The 21,703-nt window shown below is 36.6% G+C and overlaps 2 protein-coding genes across 12 annotated transcripts in view; one reads left to right on the top strand and one right to left on the bottom strand.

Annotated features, from left to right (window-relative positions):
- Positions 1 to 1,327: 1,327 nt before the first annotated feature.
- LOC101901004 (protein gurken) lies at positions 1,328 to 19,865 on the bottom strand. 3 transcript variants are annotated; one of them, XM_059125272.1, is made up of 3 exons: positions 19,841 to 19,865; positions 2,057 to 2,635; positions 1,328 to 1,985 (listed from the first exon to the last, which is right to left on the bottom strand). In XM_059125272.1, the coding sequence occupies exons 1-3, from the start codon at positions 19,848 to 19,850 to the stop codon at positions 1,783 to 1,785; spliced, it is 792 nt and encodes a 263-aa protein (XP_058981255.1). In that variant the 5' UTR covers positions 19,851 to 19,865; the 3' UTR covers positions 1,328 to 1,782. The 3 variants fall into 3 exon arrangements, with proteins under 3 accessions (XP_058981255.1, XP_005179426.1, XP_058981254.1); XM_005179369.4 differs by lacking the exon at positions 19,841 to 19,865 and adding an exon at positions 3,832 to 4,362; XM_059125271.1 differs by lacking the exon at positions 19,841 to 19,865 and adding an exon at positions 3,791 to 4,362.
- LOC101901621 (uncharacterized) overlaps positions 9,248 to 21,703 on the top strand; it is a 64,754-nt gene continuing 52,298 nt past the window's right edge. For 3 of the 9 annotated variants that reach the window (XM_059125262.1, XM_005179372.4, XM_059125264.1), the window contains exons 1-2: positions 9,248 to 9,797; positions 12,752 to 13,220. The gene's annotated coding sequence lies outside the window, so the exon portion shown is untranslated. The remainder of the gene's footprint in view (positions 9,798 to 12,751; positions 13,221 to 21,703) is intronic. The other 6 variants (XM_059125263.1, XM_059125269.1, XM_059125266.1 and 3 more) reach the window with 4 other exon arrangements.

Raw genomic sequence — 21,703 nt, forward strand, 5'->3', positions numbered from 1 at the left:
CTACAAGTTTCCTTTTTATGGCCTCTGGTAGCATAGTCTTAATCCTTCACCACAGCATTGATAAAGTATTAATCTGTTTGAAACTATTCAAAATATTCATTTAGATTATATATTTATTCTTAATCACCCTTAAATTCTGTCCGTTGTAATTAAAATACTTTATTGGTGTTATACCATATCCCGAAGTAATTTAGATAGAACTAGTTGGAAAATGGGGTATATTGCCCGATCCCGTTTTGGGTAGTTTGAGTGATTTCTGCGGCATTTGCAACTGAATCGAAATTATATTTAAAGTTAGTAGTAAGATTTTCGCATCAATCTCTTTCCAGGATATTGCCTGTTAAAGTCAGCGTTTTTGTACATCCACTTCATTTTTAATTTTCTGAAATTTGTTGTTTAAAGTTTGTAAGAGCCACCTAAGAACCTAGAAGAAAATAGACAATATAAATTCTGCTTCCTAAAAACATGTGTTTTCACTTTTTTTCTACAGAAGCAACGAAATTAGTTTAAGTAACGAATTCCGACACTTTGCATTAATTTCATTTTCCTAATGGTGGAATCTTTGCCTGGCCAAAATTAATCCGTGTCCTATATTGGGTGGCTTGTACCCGCAATCAGCCTGTTGAAATTGGCAACTCAGTTAAAAGTGTCAAAGTCAGCCGGGAAACAACCCTGCATTCCTACTCTAATTATAAATAAGTATGAAAATATTATTTCAAATTTCTCTTTCGTTCTCGAAGCCAAATACTCTTGACTTCACGTGCTGAAACTAAACCGGGAGGTCAATAGAAAGCTCACATAAAACAGATGTTTGCCGTTTGGTAACAATTTCCCATATCAGGTGGAGGACCAGCATAGCAGGAGCATCCTCTAAACTAAATGGCGCGAGTTTTTATGTGGGGGATTACCCTTAACAATTCCGCTCTCATTATTTCTAATTGTAAAAACAATAACAATAAGAGCTAAACTCTTGCTCACGCCAAAAAAATGTTTTTTTACACTCTTTGGGGGAGGGGTTTTCATCCTCATTCATTTTGCAGTCGACGATGCCAATAAGACAAAAAACATCACACATTTTAAATTACATACGTCATTTTATTATTTATATAAAATTAACTTTATATTAAAGTATTATTACAAAAACAAAACAACAAGAATATTTATATATGTATATGTATAATAACTGTGGAAGGATTGGGTAACTCGAAGTTACAAAAGAGAGGTGAATACGATTTAAGTATTAATAGAGACGAAGTCTGAAAGCGCCTTCAGAACTACTCTGAAAATATACAACTATCTAAAAATACGCAGCCACGTATTTTTTGTAAAAAAAAAGAAAAATTACTATCGCCTATAAATAAATACGAAGACGGAGGTTTGAAAAAGCGCGCTTTTTCGACACGTGTCCCACGAGAAAAGCTCCACATGAATGAATGTTAATAGAAGAGAAAAGAAAATAATTAATTACGGCATAATTAGGAGAATAGGAATATAAAAAAAATATTAAATAATAATTGGATGTGGCAGAATTGCTGCCACCACTGCGCGCAGTCTCGAACGAAACGAAAGAGTCTTAAAATACAATTAGAATTACTAGTCTACAAAAGATAACTATGTTAATACAAATGTTTTGGCAAAAGGTTGGGGGTTACGAAATGGTCGAACCGCTACCGGAACCGACACTTTGGAAAAGCTTTTCCATAATCGACATGAACGACTTGTATCGACGGAAATTGCACTGCTAGTCTCTAGAGCCGCGAATCCCAAAACCGAACGACCCGTTCACGTGCAAAGCAGGCCGGCTGCTCGCGAAGTGTGTGGCGCGGTCTTGTACCGCAACGGCGATTGGCATTTGAAAACGATGACCATGCCGAAAAACAGATACGTGACGGTGAGAAAGATTAGCATGGGAAAGGAAAATACAACGCGCGCCGTCAGAATTTTGGGTTGACTGGAGTCCAGCGTAGATGCGGCCCCATAAACTCCTGAAAACATATTGATAACATTAGTAGGCACTCGACTCGACCCATCAAACGACGGGAGTGGACTGACTCACCATTAACATGTTTCGATTCACACCGCTCACCCACATAGCCGTCGGCACATTCACACGAGAAGAAGCTATGATTTCCAATGGGATAGCTGAAGCACCGGCCCCCATTCAAACAGAACTCAGTTAAAAATTGGCCAGTGCACGGTATGGACAGGACATGGCTCATGATGCTGTAATAAAAATCCAAAACAGGATATCCGCTCTTTTCGCCAATCTTTTCTCTGGCAGACTCATCTGTGATAACCTCACCATGGACGGGTGGGGCTTTCAGGGTCTGATCGCTATTGACATCGAAAATTGGTGGAGGTCGATCAATGTGGGCGGATGTCTCTGTACCGGAACCATCGTTGGTCGACTGTTCGTCTCCAGAGGTCGATTCGTCGTCGCTGTTAATAGTTGTGTGATTTTTATTGAATACTTTCTCGCCCGATACGGCGCTTCCGCCGTAAACGTGCTGCTCATATTTTTCATTGGCCGGTTGCTGTTGGTCGTTGCCCTGTTGTTGGTATTGTTGCATTTTGTGTTGTTGGATTATATTAAAGGTCTGTTCCCTGAGGAATAATATTCGGCTAGAACAACAATCTGAAAATATGCGAAAATTTTATTAGCTTTTGCACTTTAGAAATTCTTGTGCATCGGTGGTGAATATAATCGGGATTTTTGTGGGTTGTCTTGGGAAGAAGTTTTGTCTCGCGTCTAATAGACAATTAAATCTTATGGCCATGTAACTTAAATTACAAAACAAGTAACCTCTAGTTATTATACAATCATCAATAGGCTTTAAACATACCATCCACGATTGGTAAAACTGAACAAATTTCCTCAGGCATAAATAACTCGAAGTCGACTTTTTCTTGTAGGATAATATTTTCATTTTGGATCATAAAGTTGTGGTCGAATTTAACAGCTTTTTGAAGCATCGCCCTTAAATTATGACTATTCGCTATAATCTATTTTTGTTACAGCAAATCCTATGACCTAACCACCACCAGCTAGCTGTTGAGCAAAAACTTATAGAATGAACTACCAGCAATTTTTTGGTCATCCCTGATTTTAGCCATTATGGTACGAAAATGTAGTCAGGCTTTTTAAATTTTTGTAAAATACTAGCTTCTTAGAGGTTTTGGAAAAGATCATATGTTTCTTACGACTTCCATTAAATTACTTTAGCGGTGATGACCGATTAACTTAATTGAATTAAAAGCATTAAAAGAAATAGGAAAGCCTTGAATCCTACATTATGTATGAGGATAATCAGTAGTTTATCGGTAGCGTTAAATTGGGGAAAGTTGTAAAAACTGAAACTTTTCTAGCTAGAAAAATATTGTTTAAATATTTATTTCCAATAATACCAGACCAAAAATGAAGAGTTGAGTAAATATAGCCAAAAAAAGACATCTCAAGCTTGCTGAAGGCATTTCTTTTTGGAAATGTAACTTTTGCACATGTAGAGACAATTCCCTCAATTCGAAGCGGTTAATTTTTGTTAATAAATTTATCGACTGAAAAAATGAATTGAACGAAATGCCACATTGGGAAAAAGCTGATCAAGACTTGTCGTCTTTTTTTGTGATTTGGTATTGATTTTTAATTTGGCCTCAGCCACCACATAGGAAATGTAAACTTGTGTTTCTATTCAAAATCATAAACATATGTTTCTGTTTGAGATCATTCGTGAAATTTGGCAGCATCGTCTGCTTTATTGAATCTTTCAATTTTACTTCCCCACCCTCCTACCCAGTGACATTTCTCCGTGCCCTTCCTTATCTTTCATTCACCTGTAACTGCGACAATTGTTGACAGCATGAAAATTATCCGCAGCAAATTGTTGGGAATTTGCATTCTGTCTGAATTGGGACGTAGACAATAGCACGCCACTAGCAGGGCTCCAGGTCCGCCGTAGTAGAGGTATTGTACTGACACTCAAAATGAAATGTTCGCGACACGTGTGTACACAATCATACTATAGGGAATACATATAACAACAGTCGGGCGTCGTAGTGGAGTTCACGGTGAGGCCGGGAGTAGGAGGTGTTCAGTTCTATTCATTCAGTTCATCCAGTTGGTCAATTAATGCCGCACATCTTTGTCAAGTGTCTTGCGCCCGTTCCTCCGAGTTCAGCAAAAAACGCTTGGGCTGTTCTTCAATAGCACATTTTAATATTCGAATACAAAGCTGACTATTTACGGACGGACGATTCACGACAGACGCTGAGGAATTTTTCTATATTGCCTTCAAAAATAGACAGACGCGCAAACAAACGAATTTCCACCGTTTCGGCTGCTTTTAGAACTTTATCAATGATCGAACGATATGAGACTGCGGTGACACTTTGCAGTTGCCAAAATGTGGAGCAGGCGCCAAATTAGAATGCCGAGCGAGAGAAAGGAGAGTGGCGAGAGAAGAGAGGTGCCAATGGCCCCAGTGAAAACAACACAAACAAGAACCCAATGAGGAGGGGGGGAGGGCGAGAAGAGACCGTTAATATGTGTACAATTTGAGTCGAAACTGTTCTAAAAATGTTCAAAATGCATTTTCTCGCCATTCATTAAATGTCAAATGGAATTTGTTTTCTGTTTTCTTTTTTCTTTTTGTTAGAAAAGACCCAATATGATTCTTCTAGTTTATTATACACTGTTCAAAATTTTTGCGAAGATGAGTCTTTAACCCAGTCGTGTGCACAAGCATCCACTGGTTTCGCTGTCCGAAAAAGAGATAACTTAAGAGAAAACAAAAAAACAAATCTATAATTATTTATATTTAACGATTTATTTCAATGGTTTTTTATTATGAATGTTGCCCAGGACTATATATGAAGCGTTTTGATACAAAAATTGTATAAATAATGTTTTAACACTTATTTGTTGATGATTTAAAGGAAAGTAATAGACATGAGACTGGCGAGAGAACTCTTGTTCTTCAACAGACCTGCCTTAACCGCAACTTTCCTCTATAATTAATATAAATATAAAATAAAAATGGGATTTTTTTTGCAAAAATTGTGTTTAACAACGTTATCTAAAATTCGACGCACTCAGGCGACGTTTTTTCACCACACAAGTAAAACAAATGTATTATATGAAAGCTATTTGTTGAAAATATAAATTAATAATACAAAAATGTGAATGTTTGTAATTGGAAAATATTTCAATGGGGGGTGAATTTGATTAAGTATCAATTTTTAAAACGTTATTGTTAGATTTTATGATATGGACATGACGTATTTGGGTAATACGTACGTACACAACATTTTTCCATTTTGAATATTTGTGTACGCTACACCGAATTTTAGGTAACGCTGTATAACAATAAAAAACTGAAAAAGTTTATGTGAGTTTTCGATAGATTTTTGGTCTGTTGTATGTAATTATTGTTCTGTTCCACAACTTTGAACTACAAATTGGTTGAAAAGCCATCTGGAGATAAACCAGTTCTGGTTACTTAAGTGGTTCATCACCAAATGACTTTGCAGCCAATTTGTAGTTAGTTGTAGAATAATGCATTAAAACCGGTTGAGAAAAGTCCCGCAGGGTATTTACAATTACTTGCTTTGTCGATTTATTCAACCAGTCCTTTTATTTTTGTGAACAAAATTCAGGTCTCATTTCTTTTCAAATGAGATAATATGTGGCACGACCTGAGGTGTAAGGACGAAAGCTATGAAAACTGTGTTAAACTTTGCACAATCCCCCGATACACACGAGCATTTGCTACTTAAAGCTCTGACTAATATGCAGAGTGAGGGACATCACTTACTGTTTATTTAAATAGATTAAAACATCTAATAAGGATATTCGAACGGTTCTTTTCAGGCAACATATTTTTAAACGTTCGTAATTATAAGGTACCTACATCTGCACTCACAGGGCGAAGTGGATATGTAGATGGTGGGAACAACACCTTTCGTATTCAATTGTCAACTCCCACTAAATGTTCAAGCTCTGCTTCTTCTAATAAGCTCCTTTAAGATTCCCAGATAATTAGAAAAGAATTCGTAATTGTAATATCATGTTGTAGGTTTAAATGATTTTCCCAAATTTTTTTCATACATTTCCGTAGCTTGATCGATGTAATATGCAATGACGAAAATGGGGCATTGGCATCACCGGTTTCCATCCCTTCAAGTGGTATTTTGTCAACAAAAGTATTTTCTCTTCATTTCCTTTCTCTTCCTATTTGAATTCTCTTATTCACCCCGGTTATTTAAAAAAAAATGTTACACCGAAGATGAGTTCGCCTGACAACAGGAGAATCCATAGACCTGTAATAACTACAGCATGCATCATCAACTGCAACCACTGCACTTTTAACGACAAATCTCGAATGAAGTTTTGGATTTACTACCGCTTTGCTTTTGTGTTAATATTTAATTGGGGAACCCTCGTAAAATGCCCTCACAAGCCATGACTATCCAGTCGGCCAAATTATATTTGCTTGTGATGCCTGGCAAGTAATCTAATGATTCTCCAAGTCTAGCAGAAATAATGAATTGTCAAATAAAAACTGTTCTTCGTTGATTACCCCGCTATCCGCACTTACATTTGCATGTATGTATGCGGGTAAGTAATTTACATCTACACTTTTTTATAAACGTACATACAAATCTACAATGAGCGTACGTACGGGTGTACATTTGTAAAAAGGTTCGCACAAAGAATTTTACAAAATTACGCTCGGCAACAGCATCAAACCAACGCAAACTATGTTCGACGATGATGGTTTGCTTAACGGCAAGGAACACACACACAACCTTCACTACAAAGTGACACAGTCACACCTGCACGGGGATGCCTGTCCATTGGCATAAAAAAGTTCACAGTGGAGAGTGATTTCGTAAAGAGCGGTGAGAGTACACACAATTAGCAGACCAAGGTTGCCAATATGACTTTTCGAAAAATGTTGCTGGGAAATAAAATACTAGAAATTCACAAGTCGCAATTACATTTTTATGGTAAATGATTGAAAATATTTTTTTGTTAAATATTTTAAATATTTATATTTATTATTGGTAAACTGGTAAACATTACCATCGTTCTCCACTAATAAACAAACGTTGTTTTTATAAAAACAGCAATTAAGGGATTATGCCTGACCATTTTGCAACAACAAAATACTATGGTATCCCGAACAAACTAGCCAACACTGTTCTATTTTCAATATTTCTTTAAAATTTATCGGTAATCTATGCAACTACATGCATAAAAGTCTTTGAATTATTATCAGAATTAAATATTAAATTTCATAATCAAATTGTATATCATTACAGTTACTCTAGAGGTCTTGCTCTGGAGGAACTGGCAAGCGGAAATAAAAAAAATATTGAAGAAGTACCTTTACAGGTTAAACAATTTCTCAAGTTATCAAAATTACAATAAATTTGGTTGTAAATTGTGGTTTCCTCCACAAATACTTGAATCGGCTAACTTTGAAACTATTTATTAATAAATAACAAGCAAACAAAGTCATTGCCAAATAATATTACCAACACTCATAAAGTCGTTTTACTTGAACTTACAATATTACGATTGTTAGTTGAGTACACGGCACCAAATGGTCCCACATGTGTGGAAAGGTGTGACAAGAATGTTTGTATTCAAATAATCGATTCGATATTCTTAGAAAAGCTTCACAATGAGTAAAAATGTTACAACAAAATGTTGTTAAATGTTAAAATGTTACCGAAAATTGTGAAGATGGGTCCAGGTTTAGTCATAGTCCCTATATAACGGTAACCTCCAATTTAAAAAAAAAATTGAAGATTTTGAATATATTTTTCATTGAAATTAACATGATGTCCTTGCAAAATAATGTTAATATCGGTCCACAACTAGATGTTTGGGATAGGGTAACAAATTGATGTGCCGAAATCTGTCAACGTTGGACATGTTTTTGACATACATCCACGATTTAAGCGATTTTCAACCGATTTTGATGAAATTTGATATTTTGGGCTCCGATTACTGACTATACTTCAATGAGTGAGATACTCTTCCTTGGCTTGCCAAATGCGGTTTTAAGATTCAAATATATTATTGGAGTAATACAATTTCTTATCTTAAAATAATATTTGTAGCACTATAATTAACATTTCTTACATTCCGATTTTTTATTTTTGTCAAGGTTAGTGATCACTGTGCACAGTTACGAATATAAATGGTTGTTTAACGATGTGTATTTGCATCGGCAAACTATTTGTATGTTCTTATTATTTTTTGCATGTTCCTGGCGCCAAGATTCGAGTCAGCGACTTTAAAATTTAGTTGGACGTGCACACTTTTTGCCGCAGTTTCACTATTTTTTAAGCTACTTGTAATGGACAGAGCATTTTTTTGACTAAAAGTCATACCATTTCAAAATTCTGACAACAAATGTCCAAAAATAATGCCACAGCTGTCTTGATCAAGGTAATTGGAGTTAATTGTTCTACATTACTAACATTACGGCTATATATTATCTGATTACATCAAATAAATCACCAATTTCTCCCGTGTTTTTGTTGGGGGCAACTCTGTACCGAGGCAAATAAAGCAGTGAAACGTGCAACTTTTAGAGAGAGAGCTGCTGCTGCTATGCCCTGCTCTCTGCCACACATACTGCGAACCACAGTATAAGCCGGTTTGGGCCTTCATAAGTGGGCAACTGCTGTGTGAATGTTTGTGGCTTTTGCATGTACATACCCACTTTGCCACACCGCCTGCGTACGCCAAACAACAAAAACAATAGCACTTCTATTTTTCTCTCTTCTGTTCGTCCATTCATCCTCTCAGCAAATCTCTGCTGCAGCAAATTTGTTCAATGCACGGTTACCACGCCAATGCAAAATAAACCGATCAAACTAAAATTTGTGGGCCATTTTTATTATTTTTTTTTAAATAATTATCGTTTCCTCATGAAATTTGAAAAATATTATAATCTTAAAGCTTTTTCGGATGCTAGTAAATATTTTACGTACTAATATTGAAAACATATTGGTTGGTAATGAGAAAAGTGAGATGACATATTAGTCGGGTACGATAAGTTGCAACATCGATTTTTTTAATGTTTCTCTAATTTTTTATTAAAAATGCTTAATTTGAATGAAACCGTTTTACCCTCTCAAACGGAATTTGCTGGACAAATTCTTGCAGGAAACTTACCTAAACAAAATAAATTACCTCGTTAGCAACTCCAGAAAAATGTTACCAATTTTTGGTAGAATTCTACCAACTGTGGCAACCGTGGTTCAGTCTTCACAGGTTCGTTTCACAGTGTTGTGTTACAGTGTTGTTCCAAACATCGTCGCGTGCGGTTGTGGTGTCGCGTGATATTGTTTCTCATCCCCCGCAAAGCCCCAATTTACACAGTCTCATGAAGGGGAGAACCTCAAAATTCTTCAGTTTAAATGTGTTTAAGTTCGCCGCAAGAAAAGCTATTTAATGACCACAAAAAAAGAAGAAGAAATGAAACGTGAAGTGTAAGAAAGAATTTGCAAGAAAAGAATAAATGTGCAAAAGAAGAAACCAAGTGATTTGCTTGCAATTTGATGTAAGGTCCTTATTAAATTACCCGTGTTTCGTGTGCTCTTGTCGCGCTATTTCACCCAATAAATAAATGGCAAATGCCCTCAGGTCATACACATTGGATTAACGAACGCGGAGAAGAGCTGGGTGTTTGACAACAACAGCAATAACAGCAAACTCAAACCAGAAACGAAAGGTGAAAAAGCAGACAAACAATTTCAGCTGTAACCTAACAAAAGCTGGGGTAAGAGATGGGGGGTCAGGGGAGGTTTTTCGCGAACACAGCGGATGCTTGCTTCATGGTGTTTTTTTTTTGTTTGTTTCGATTTTAAAATTCGCACATAATTCTTAAATCATAGATTGTTCGAAGAGAACGTGACCACTGATGTTATTTTTTTTCGGGGCATAGTGGGGAACGGGATATGGCTGGCTAGCAAGAAAACCAAGAAATAAATCCCCAACAACAGTTTTGTGTTGCGTCTACTCAATAAATACTTCAATAAAACAAGAAGTAGCAGAAAAGAGGAGAATTAATACAACCCAGTGAAACAGTGATGTCAACTACGCCATTTTCCACCATTTGTGCGTATGGAGGTTGCTAACCGAAATGCACTACAAATGTTTTGTTTCTGTCGGTGGGATACAAATTATCTTGATGGAAGAAATAGCGGAGGCTAAAATATTGAGGAATTTATGCGATGCCGATTAATATAACCTTGTAGGTTATATTCTCCAGCATATTATTCTCCTAACATATTATCGATTTTTTTTATTAGTCTTTTACCGGACTAATCTGTATAAAAATATCCAATTTTTGGAGAAACTGAAGTAAACTAATTTTAAAAGAGATAAAAATATCGAAAGAATAGTTTCCTTAGAATCATATCTGTACTCGCAATGAATTTTAACATTATTCCCGTAAACTTAAATTATTTGTGAATATACAAGAAATGTAACCATGCGAGATGAGCCCCGGCTGATATGTTCATCCTTGCTAAGAATATTTCGGGAATTGATGCTAAAACTAGATTATTTAGTGTGGTCGGACGAAACGACGTTTTTACGTTTTGCTGTTTTATTGTGTCATTCCAAACGGCTAGTAAATAAAAATGTGGAAATGGTCAAAGGACAATTATTACTATTGTAAAAACGTTTTTTATTATTGTGTCCGAGTTTTTTAACGCTTGTTTGGCATCATTGAAACCTCACCTTCTCTCTTCGCTTACTTTGTACTCGACATCTCCTCACCCCTCTCTGTAAGAATCAAGTTAAAGAGCGGCAATAATGAAATCATCAATCATTTCCATCCCAGCGCAGTATTGTTTACAATTCGCAAGAGGTGGAGAGTGTTTCCTTTGTTTATTACGCCAGCAATGAAACGATAAAATATGGATAGACGGATGCAGATGTGCTTCCCTTTAGTCATTGAAGATTGTCATTCTTCAAACAAATCAGATTTTTCAAGAATGTTGGAGTATTTTTTTTAATTCTGACATTTTTCTACATCAAGCATTACTTTAAGGTTCGTAGATGTGGTCGCTATTCCTTTTCGATTTTAATCGCTCGTTTAAATTTTCTTGAGATGTTAAAATCTTTCAACGCGACCGATAGTAAAGGTTAATATTTTTGTAGTATTTACATCTATGTGCCACTTGTTTTTATTAATCGAATCGCCGGCACAAAGAGAATATCAAGACAATTGAAAACCTACTAAACTATTTCGAAATACGTTCTATGACAACAACTATCACTTTGTCGTCATAGGCCAACCAGCGCACATACACACTCTCACCTCCACGCCACGACCGGGCAAACTGTGAGTCAAGCATCTGGAACGAAGCCAAAGTAATGGCCTCCATTACTAGAATACCTACCGCAAATGATCCTAAGGAAGAGATGCCAACTGAATCAAGTAAATGCATCTGCGAAACACCGAATGCGTAGCCGAAACGATGGAGAGATGTACGAATTTATGTATTGGAAGTCTGCATCTCTGCTAACAACAGACGCAGGCACAAATTTATGCATTTGGTATCTCATTTTTCAGAATCCTAATGGACTCGGGAAGGCAATTCGATTCCTGACAGATGTGAGCACTTAAGCACCCCACCGCACCACACCACACCACACCATACCATACATACAATGTTTGTTCTCTTCCGTGAAAGTTGCCACTCGCCGAGCACTGGCACAGCTGACTTGTACAGCTTCTGAAATGCTCCAGATGCACCATGGTATAGATATCTAAGTAAATAAGCTTGCGGGTATGCCTCTGCTTTGCCCACATTCTGGCGAAAGAGAACAGTGGGAAATGTCATGCAGCTCTCCAATGGTGGGGGTTGTTTGGCAGTTCGGAGAAACAATTGCAGCGAACAAACACACGTGTTGCCCGAATTCGGAGTTTGCGCAATCCAGTCCAGCGCGATGCCTATTCACTACTTGTGCATTCATGTACATTTAACCTTCACATTCTAACAGCTGTTTTGGACATTTTAACAGCAGTACTCTGCACAGACGTACGTCCCGGGTACTAGTTGGATTTTTTGCAACATCTAAAAAGTAAATTGGGAGCGCTCATCCCATCCATGTACACACGTATGGCCCACCTCCCAACCTCAGTAAATGTTGTTCATAGGTGCTGCTCGGTCAGCTGTTTGTGATGCGGTGCTAATATTGGCTGTTGCCTAGGGGAACTCCTGTTAATTCCGTAGAAGTCAGTTTGCACCGAGCCATCGTTGGTAGCTCACCATGGACTTTGTATCAGTGGCTGCGAAGTAGGTGAAACGTGCAGTATTTGTGGCTCATGGAGAGCGGGGTAATAAAAATAATACAATAAACTATCCTGTGTCTCTTCCCGTTGAAAAATCTCGCGTGCGGATGAGTGTGCAGGCGATGCGATATGTAGTTGTTTTTTGTTCATTAAGAAGTTAAGAACTATTTTAAGTTTAGAAAATATTTATCACTAACTGGATTTAGGAATGTAAAATAATTAGTTTTAGAATAGATAACTACGTCCTGCTTAGTATGAACATATTAAATATGTAGTATGTATAAAGGAGATTAATTGGATAGATTCTAGACATTTCCTAACTTTGCATCACAGCTATACCATGTTTTACTTAAGCCTCATTTCGGAAAGAATGATGACTGCTTATCAGAGTATTCGACATAAATAATGTTGTCGTTGTTTTATTCCAGTGAACAATCTCTTGTGATATAGTCGGAAAAGTAGGAAAACTTCGATTTTATACTGACACAACAGTTATAAGAAACCGTTTATGTTTCAAGTGATATGTAAATTTTCGCGCTTTGAAGAAAAAACAGCCACAAAAAAAAAAAAAAAAAAAAAAAAACAAAAATAAAAACCGCTTTTGTAAATAGTGAAAATAGAATGATGTGAAAACCTATTACGAAGAAGGCGAAAGTCGAATGTATATATTTTTTTAAATGAAATCCTCAAAATATCTGTGAAAATATAGAAAACTTAAGTGAAACCCAAACAAATCAATCGCCATGTGAGTGCTGACGAAATGAATGTTCAAAAATCGCATTTTATGGCAGCTGAGAACATTGAAGTTAGGCACAAATTCATTGAACCATTTCCACACACCCTCAACTGTTTCATTTATTTTGGAAAATAAAAGTATCCATTACAGGACGCTTAAAGGTATGTACCGAAATTGATAATACGTATGTTTGTATAGAATTTACATACACTATCACAAATAAATCGAATGAATATACAGTTGAATATACAGTCTGCAGTTCATATAGTTGCAGACATACACTGGAAATCCTATGTAAATTAAACCTATTTCGAATGCAATTATTTTTTTTAATCGAAAACAAAGGATTTAATTATGAACAGTTTCAAAGAAAACAAGGAATGCACAATCCACGATTATAATGGTCACCTATAGAAAGGAAAGGAATGTTATTAGATAATTGCTAATCCCTACTGCTTTAACTCAAATGTCAAATTTGTATGGAATTCCATTTGACGTTTTGTCTCTTTAAGAAGTTACCCAGAAGAAAATTATGCCTATAAAATACTCACACAAGAATATCTTTTATTTAAAATCTTGAGGAAACTACAACTTTAGTAAGATCATAAGATCGGATAGTATTCATAATTTGAACAAGACTTTTATACCCTCAGTCATATGGGGGAAGTGGGTATGTATCATTTGATACGGCAAAAATGGGCCCTACCCTAGGTCTCTTTGAACCAAATCCGTTTCAGGACATTTGGAGTCGATCTAGCGATGTCCGTCCGTCGAAGGGAGTATTCGATTTGGTCCAAACATGGCACAACGTAATATTATAATCAAACTTAGATCGATTTCGGAAAAGGACAATATCGGTCCACTCCTTCTGGTACCTCTCCCACAAAAGGTCGAAAATTTCAAAAAAAGTGCACAGAAAGAGAAAGCATGATCCGATTTTACTCCATCTTAGCAAATCCTAATATTTCCATCACTGCTACGTCAGGTGCCAAATGGACAATATCGGTCCACTCCATCAAGTACCTCCCCCAGAGGGTCAAAACTTTGAATAATTATAACTTTTATATATAGTAATTATATAATTATAACTGTTATGTGACGCATTATTTCAAATTCCGATTATCTTCAAATTACACACACCACAATATTTTTTACTAACACATGATCTGGTGTGAAGATGGAAAATATCGGTCCACTCCAACTGGTACCTCCTCCACAAAAATATCAACATTTTTAACATCGATGAAGCCCTTCAAACGCGAAATTAACATCCGATTCCATTCAGACTTGGCACATCTCAATGTTTCTACCAGCATAAGATCTGTTATAAAGATGGAAGATATCGTACCAATTTTTCTGGCACCTCCCTCTCATGATGATGATATATATCTGCGAATATCTTCTGGTAGACGTTTTAGTTGTATCTGTCATAACTTTTGAAACAAGTCAGCGATTCTTTACATCTTGCTATGTCTAAATATTTCTCTCAGCCAGAAATCCGAACTAAATATGAAATTTATGATTTCGCTTAAAATTGGATATAAATGTTCGATTTTCTGGTAATTTTGCCCATACCAATATTTTTATCTGTATTAGATGAAGAATGAAAATGGAATACTTCGGTCGACTATATCTGATATCTCAGGCACATTTTAATATTTTCTAAAAGTGATCACATATCTCATATAAAGAAGTATAGTCCAAACTTGACACGTCGAGATATTTATTATTATATTTTAATTAGGTCCGATACGAAATGGACAATATTGGCCCATTACTTCGGAACCTACTTCATATAGGGTCAAAAATTTGAAAAATGATAACAGAAGTAAAAATGTATTTAAATAATCGAACATTGGCTGAGGGTATAAAATTTATAGATACATTTCAAATTTATAGATTTACTGAAATGAAGAAACAAATAAAGGGTGTCTCAACTAGAATGCAATCGTGAAATCAGAAATCGGCTTGGTGAAAAGATGTTTTTTCTAGCCTAGAATTGAAGAAATTAATGTGCAGGGCATGAGAAAAAATTCAAGCTGCATCACCTTTTTCCCGGCCGTGTTATTTTATGTTTTTGAAACCAGAGTCGGCCGCTAGATCGTCCGATTTATTTTTTCTTTGGATATTTTGATGGCCTACGCAAATAAGCCGACAAAGACTCAAGCCTTAATGAAATACCGCAGCGTTTATGCAAAATCTTCAAGTTTTTTTAATCTCTGTTTTTTAATTAAAAAATTGAGTTCTATTTGGACACCCTTTATATATATACCGCATTACCGATAAAAACCCCGGTGCACCGATAAATGCATTCCAGGTGTAATTAAAAATTATATAAGAATAAAATCAGCCGCTAAAAAATCACATAGCTGTATTACACAATAGATTGTTGTTTTGTATTTGTTTCATTTTTTTTGTCGTAGCTATGTATGTATGTCATCGACCAAAGATAGACGATTTTCAAATGCAACACCGCACATGCACACATGATTATTTAATATTCCACCATAACCGAAAGTTATTCCATTATTTTCGTTATGAGAAAATCTCACTTAATTTTCCCACTATTCATTTGAAATATTGGAACTCTCGAAGAAGAAGATGAAGGAGAACAACAACAATAACACCGTCTACTCGACGTACATTTTCACAAAGTAATTAAAAAGATCACCGCCTCTGTTGGCACCCCTTGGCTTCTGTCTTTCCGCACTTCGGTTGAGGGGAGTGGTGAACAAAAGGCCTTTGTTTTCGTGCCATAGTCGTACCTTCTGGTGTATAAATAATTTATGTAATAATATTCGCCATTTATGTGGGAGAATCCTACGACTCGTTCGATAGTACATCACATTGCACCACAAATATATCACTGACATACTTCCATTTTCGCATTCGCATACGAAACCTCCGCAGATTGTTTGTCGGTTGGTTTGTCTGTCATTATAGTGAATAAAGTATTTATAAACGGATTGAAATGTCTAGGTGTATGTGTAATTATTCTAGGAATATCAAATGATACAAATGGAAATTAATACACTGGGAAGGGGAAGAGATTACAGTTCTAAGAAGACAAGCTAAGAAAAAGGACGATGACCCCATCGGACGATTTGAAATCTCGATTTTTTGTATAAGTCCACGGAAATGAAACGAAAGTTGAGGGATTTATTTTCTAATTTTTTTACAGATCTCCCCCTTAAAATCGGCATAAATTGCACAATTCCCACAAACATACATTTTGGTTGGGCGATTCTATGAGTTTAACTATGAATATGTCCTTTTCATACCTTCATGAAAGGTATGCTATAAATAGGCCCATGTAACGGCACCACCATAACAATGTTTTGCAATAGATTTGACTAAAAGTTGGTATTTAGGGTTCTCTCTGAGTACGTCATATCTGTACAAAAATTTCGATATCAGGTCACGTTTTGTTCTCAGTTATTAGCCCTGTATGGTTTAATGTATTTCAAGAATATGGGCTAATCTTTTTATTTGTACGAACTTTTTAAAATTGGTTCATGTTGTGGTATGGTGTTTAACTGTTTAACTAAGCTTTCGGGGAATTTGGACAGTTTTAAATACTTGTTTCGTTATTTTGAATTTTGACTTAATATTTTTTTACGAAAATAACAAATAGTTTCCTTATAAAATTACTCATTAGACATTTCTTTCCTTTAAAAAAGAGTTTTTTTTTCACATTTTCATAGAATCAGAATTTGGGCCTCAGTATGGTTATGTGTTCGGAACCTGGATTTTCCACATCGACTTTTGGCTTTGTGTCAACGATTGGTGCTTCTGTAGCTGTAGCAGCGTCCACCACTCGACTCTTAATGAATTACAATCATAAATTACTCAAGTATCTGTCAAAAACTTGTGCCAAAATGATGACATGCAAAACATTAAATATAAAACAACTTTGTTTTGTTGTTGTTGTTGCTAGTTGTTACATGTCTGCGCCTGCTGTGTTGGCGTGATGGTTTGAGCCTGAAGTTTGGGTTTGAATAACCAATAAAAAGTAGAAGTTGTGAAAAAATTATACTGGTAATGTAAGACAAACAAAGTCAAAAGATACGAAAACAGACACAAACACACATACATCCACAAAATAGCTTCACAACCAAGAAGAGACGGGGGGAACTGTTTTAGACTGGCTTGTATGAAAGAGATTCGCACACAGGGAAACACTCTTAAAATGTCATAGTTAAGGTTTGAGTTTGCTTTTTTCGTTTGGATGGCAAAAAGACAAACCATAGAGGCCTGTCAAAAACACGCCGAAGGAAAAAACAGCTTCCACTAGTCCCAGTATGTAAACTTTTCGGTCAACAAGAAATCTAGAGGATGACAAGAGGGAACGATGGAACTTGTTTTCAATCTTCGTGCTGTAAAGTGTTTTCCTGAAACTGGATACTGGTTCTTCGACAGGATATATTTCACATTTTTATATGTATGTCAAGTTGCACCGAGAATCCCAACTAGAATTGTGGGTACACTTGTCAATTGACATAGGCTGTACAGTTTTGGGGGTGGATGTAAACGTTAAGATACCCTACAACATTACATCTGGCCTTGAATCCACTGCAGATAGACAGTACATTGGACGCATTAAATCAAGTATGTATTAAAAAAAAAAAACAAGACAATAATGGATTCTTTGACATTTCTGCAGGGCTAGAAAGTAAAATCAATCAAATGTTGGATGTTGAAAATTCACTAGATATATATTTCGAGAGCTAGTCGACTACACATGGATTCATGCTTCATTTTTATTAAAATTTTGTTTGTTTAACCCTAAACTGTAGAAAACACCCGACGACTTGGCCTTTCGTAAATTCTAAAATAATAGGCTTGGTGTGTTTTTTTTTTTGTTGCGGACAACATCGCAACATACAATAATAGAGCCCCATTGTTCCATTTCAGGCAAAATACACAATTAAAATTTTTGATTGCTCCATAAAATTGCAGATGCCACCACATTGACTAAACCGCAAAACTTAGCCACCGAAACTCCGAAAAGTGAGGCACACAGTCGAATGTGTGGCGGGATAGACTGCGTTTCGCCAGATAGACATTGGCCATAAAAACTGAGGTCTGACGAACTGAAATAAAAGCAGAAAGCTTTGCAATCGTAAAAGCACTTTGTTATGCATATTCGATGTTAATTCGAAACAAATAGAAGGGACGGTGCGCGATGCCGACAAATAGAATATGAAACGAGCGTTTTACTCTTTAAATCTCTTTTCTAAGAAGAGACATTAACCTGATTTTCGTTGAAAATTTAATTGAGCGGAGTGGTGGAGGAAATGCGTGAGTTTCTATCTTTACTTTCGAAATTTCGGCATTCGTCACAAACTAGAATAGTATTTTTCACTTTTCGTGTAATTGTAATTTCACAAATAATTGTCACACCAGAGTTCTAAAAGTAAGAGTGCAAAGCGCCTTTCAGAAAATATGATTCCAAAAAAAAATAAAAAAAAACTTGTTTCACAAGGGCTGGGCCATAGTAGAATCAAGAAGGTGAAGTTATGCAATAATATCTTTTTTTTTTTTCAAAATTTTTTAATTTGACTGTTATTGATACCCCATTTCCATCGGAACCGCATGAAAATTTCGTTGAATGACTATTTAATTCATATTTTTTCTACTTCTTTCCATAAAGGCCTTTAGACCAGTGATGGGCAAAATTAAAGAAAATTGCAATTTTCCTGGCGTTTCATTAATTTTGGTCAACTTTTTTAAAATTGTTGACAAATCGAATTGTTGAAATAATTTACGCTTACACTTTGATTTGTTGACGTTTTTATAGAATCTGAGAGAAATTGGCATCAATTTTAAGGTTGATAAATAAATGCTCAGGCAGGTCTCATGTGTAACTGAAGTGCCTAGTTAAAGCCTGCAAACTATTTTCCCCCTCGTCGTCCATGCTTTCGGTTGTCGCTACGATTGATAAACTAAACGCCGGTCATTTCATAATGTGAGCAGCCTTCGTCGTTTCGCAGACGATAGTCTCTTGGTGCACACTGCACATCGTCCGGCATGGCGATGTTTAGGTTCATTGCATAGCATTATGTTCCACATGGATGGCTGGCTGGTATCGCGAGTGTCTGTGGGGTCAATAGTCTGGTGCCCAGCAACTATTTATAGATGTTCATCCGCTTTGCTCATGTTTTCCGCTACAAAGAAGTAAACACCCGATAAAGAGTTGAAGTTGATGAAGCGTAAAGTATTCGCAGGTAAATAACCCCTCTTAATAATGCAGGACCATTTTCATTGTGCCACTTTAAAGGGTTGATGGGTTGGGAATGAAAGTGTGAACTTGGCTGTCAAATGTTGGAATGTCATGCCATTTGGCAAAATGATGAGATCTACGCGCAAATGATGATCTATTCGTAGGAAGAAGTCCCTCTTAGAAGATGAAGAAAAGAATGTTCTGGTATTCCTCTGCTCGGTTTAATATTTTTTCCTGGGGTCCTCGACGTCAGCGTCATCTACGTATTCGATCGATCATCTGCATGTTTGGAGGCGACTATTTAAACACGCGAGCAAGAAAAACGTTTAACACATAACACACTAAAGGTGTCCCTCTCTGCGCCGCCCGTCTCTTTCGTCTCTGACCACAAAGTGATGTGACTGGCCAGCAAATTGCTTTGACAGATAGACAAAAGGCATGACTCGGCCACACTGCTATTCGCAGCGGTGCTCTAATACACAATGGAATTGCGCTGAATGTTAGAAATTGTCTGTCACAAGCGAAATACAATGCAGCTGAATTCAAAATGGGAATTACATTTAATCATGCACTCGCAGGAGCATTTAGTTAGCCAGCAGTGTTCAAAATTTTAGCAGCGATCATGGAACTATTATACACGAGATAATTGTAGGATAGACGTGTTCACACGTAGTATCCATATTCAATTCCCGTTAATTTGCAGTACTGTGTGTTGCGGTTATGCAAGCTGTGCTATAATTTCGATAGTGACTATACTTTTATGCATGAGAAGTCTAACAATTTAAAACCAATTCGAAATATTCCCCCTCTGGGTGAGTTGTGCTCAATATACCAACAAGCCAACGGAATTTTACGCCGCGTGTACTGCCGCTTTTATCTACCCAGGTACTTTTATACGGTCATGAATGTTTCTTCGCACATGAGTTTGTTTGTGAGTGTGTTTGTATGTGTGTGTGTGTGTGTGTGTGTGTGTGTGTATATAATTGCACCGGCATATAATGAAATTTTCAACAAAATACAAAAAATGACCTTGGCATTGAAACATTTCTATTAATACCACCCCTCGTTTCACAATATGTGTTTCAATGAAATACTTTTAATTATACTGGGCGGGTTACTTAGTGACGTACACACATCCAGTCGTGGCGTGTAGAACTTTATTATATCTGTACTGCTGGGGTATTTCACAAAGTGAGAACCATACACGAGAAATCACATTTTTACGTGATTATATCACAAGAAGCAATACCTGAGATACACAGAGTTGAAGTTGTTAAATGTTAAATTGTAAATCCTGTTCACAATCCTCAATTCGCACAAAAATAAATGTGTAACTTTAAAACGGTCCCCCGCCCTGGTGGTGCTGGTATTGGCATGCTTGCAATGGCCAACAATTTCTACAATTGTGTCCCGTTGTAAATTTATTGCCCATTGATTTATGACCGAATTGTGTTAAGTGCGAAATTGGAATTGCTGCAGGCAACCGTAGAATTGACCCGACACCCCCTACACCCATGAACGAAAAATGTGATTTGTTTCTCCGCCAATAAGGTTTGCGAGAAAAACAAATAAAAAAGCAAGAGGTCTTCAGCTCTGCAAATAAAATGTGAACGCTATTTCAGCATAGGGACTTATCTCCCTTTTCTCGTTCATCAACATCAGGTTAGTAGATCTAACAGTGACGAGAATAATTTGAGGCTATCTCCACGATCGGTGTTGTCGTGTCACAGCCCACATTTTATTCTCTTTCGACGATGTTTGTAAATAAGCGAAAAAAATCGACACTACAATGTACCCGTTAATCGAGTCCGGTTTAAAGACCTTCACCTACATTAAAAACTATGTCATCGGTATTTGTAGGCGTGCCAATGCTGAGTATCGAACTCAGTGGACACTTTGTGCCACCGTTACTCATTACTAGGAAATGAATAAAATAAGCTATTTGTCTTGTACATTTCTGAAATGATAATACAAATAGTAGATACTGCCATTTTTTTGCTGGGTAGCTATTCGAAAAACAAACGAATGAATTACTGAACATTTATAATACGCAAACCGTTGGCTTGTCATAAATATTCCTAGAGATATTCCAGCCGTCTTATATTCAGGCATTAATAGTTTCGCTTAGCTTTTCGCAAAGCCAAATATTCGTTGAAACATTTCCGTCTGCAGGAAATTGAATTGAGTGAACACGCGAACTAAATTGAAACAGTTCATATTCGGGTGCTCATCCTCATCCAACGCTGTGAAAAGCCGGCCTTTGCTGTAACTAATGCATTGGAGGACGGCACAAAAAGTTGAGCTCCCTACAGCAGTTGAATGATACTGACGATGTAGGCTGGAGTTGAACCATCATGGTTCTAATTTAGCGTAGGGCACATGAAGAAACGCAAGCATTCATTTCAAAACACTTTGTTTTTG

The sequence above is a fragment of the Musca domestica genome, unplaced genomic scaffold (assembly GCF_030504385.1).
Source record: "Musca domestica strain aabys unplaced genomic scaffold, Musca_domestica.polishedcontigs.V.1.1 32, whole genome shotgun sequence".
Classification (NCBI taxonomy): Eukaryota; Metazoa; Arthropoda; class Insecta; order Diptera; family Muscidae; genus Musca; species Musca domestica.

Excerpts from the sequence above, each read along its gene's own strand:
- LOC101901004 (XM_005179369.4), bottom strand. The coding sequence starts at position 3,895 with ATGCAAATTCCCAACAATTTGCTGCGGATAATTTTCATGCTGTCAACA. Across the intron at positions 2,636-3,831 it reads AACAATTGTCGCAGTTACAG|ATTGTTGTTCTAGCCGAATA; the intron begins GTGAATGAAAGA and ends GCATATTTTCAG. Across the intron at positions 1,986-2,056 it reads TGAATCGAAACATGTTAATG|GAGTTTATGGGGCCGCATCT; the intron begins GTGAGTCAGTCC and ends ATATGTTTTCAG.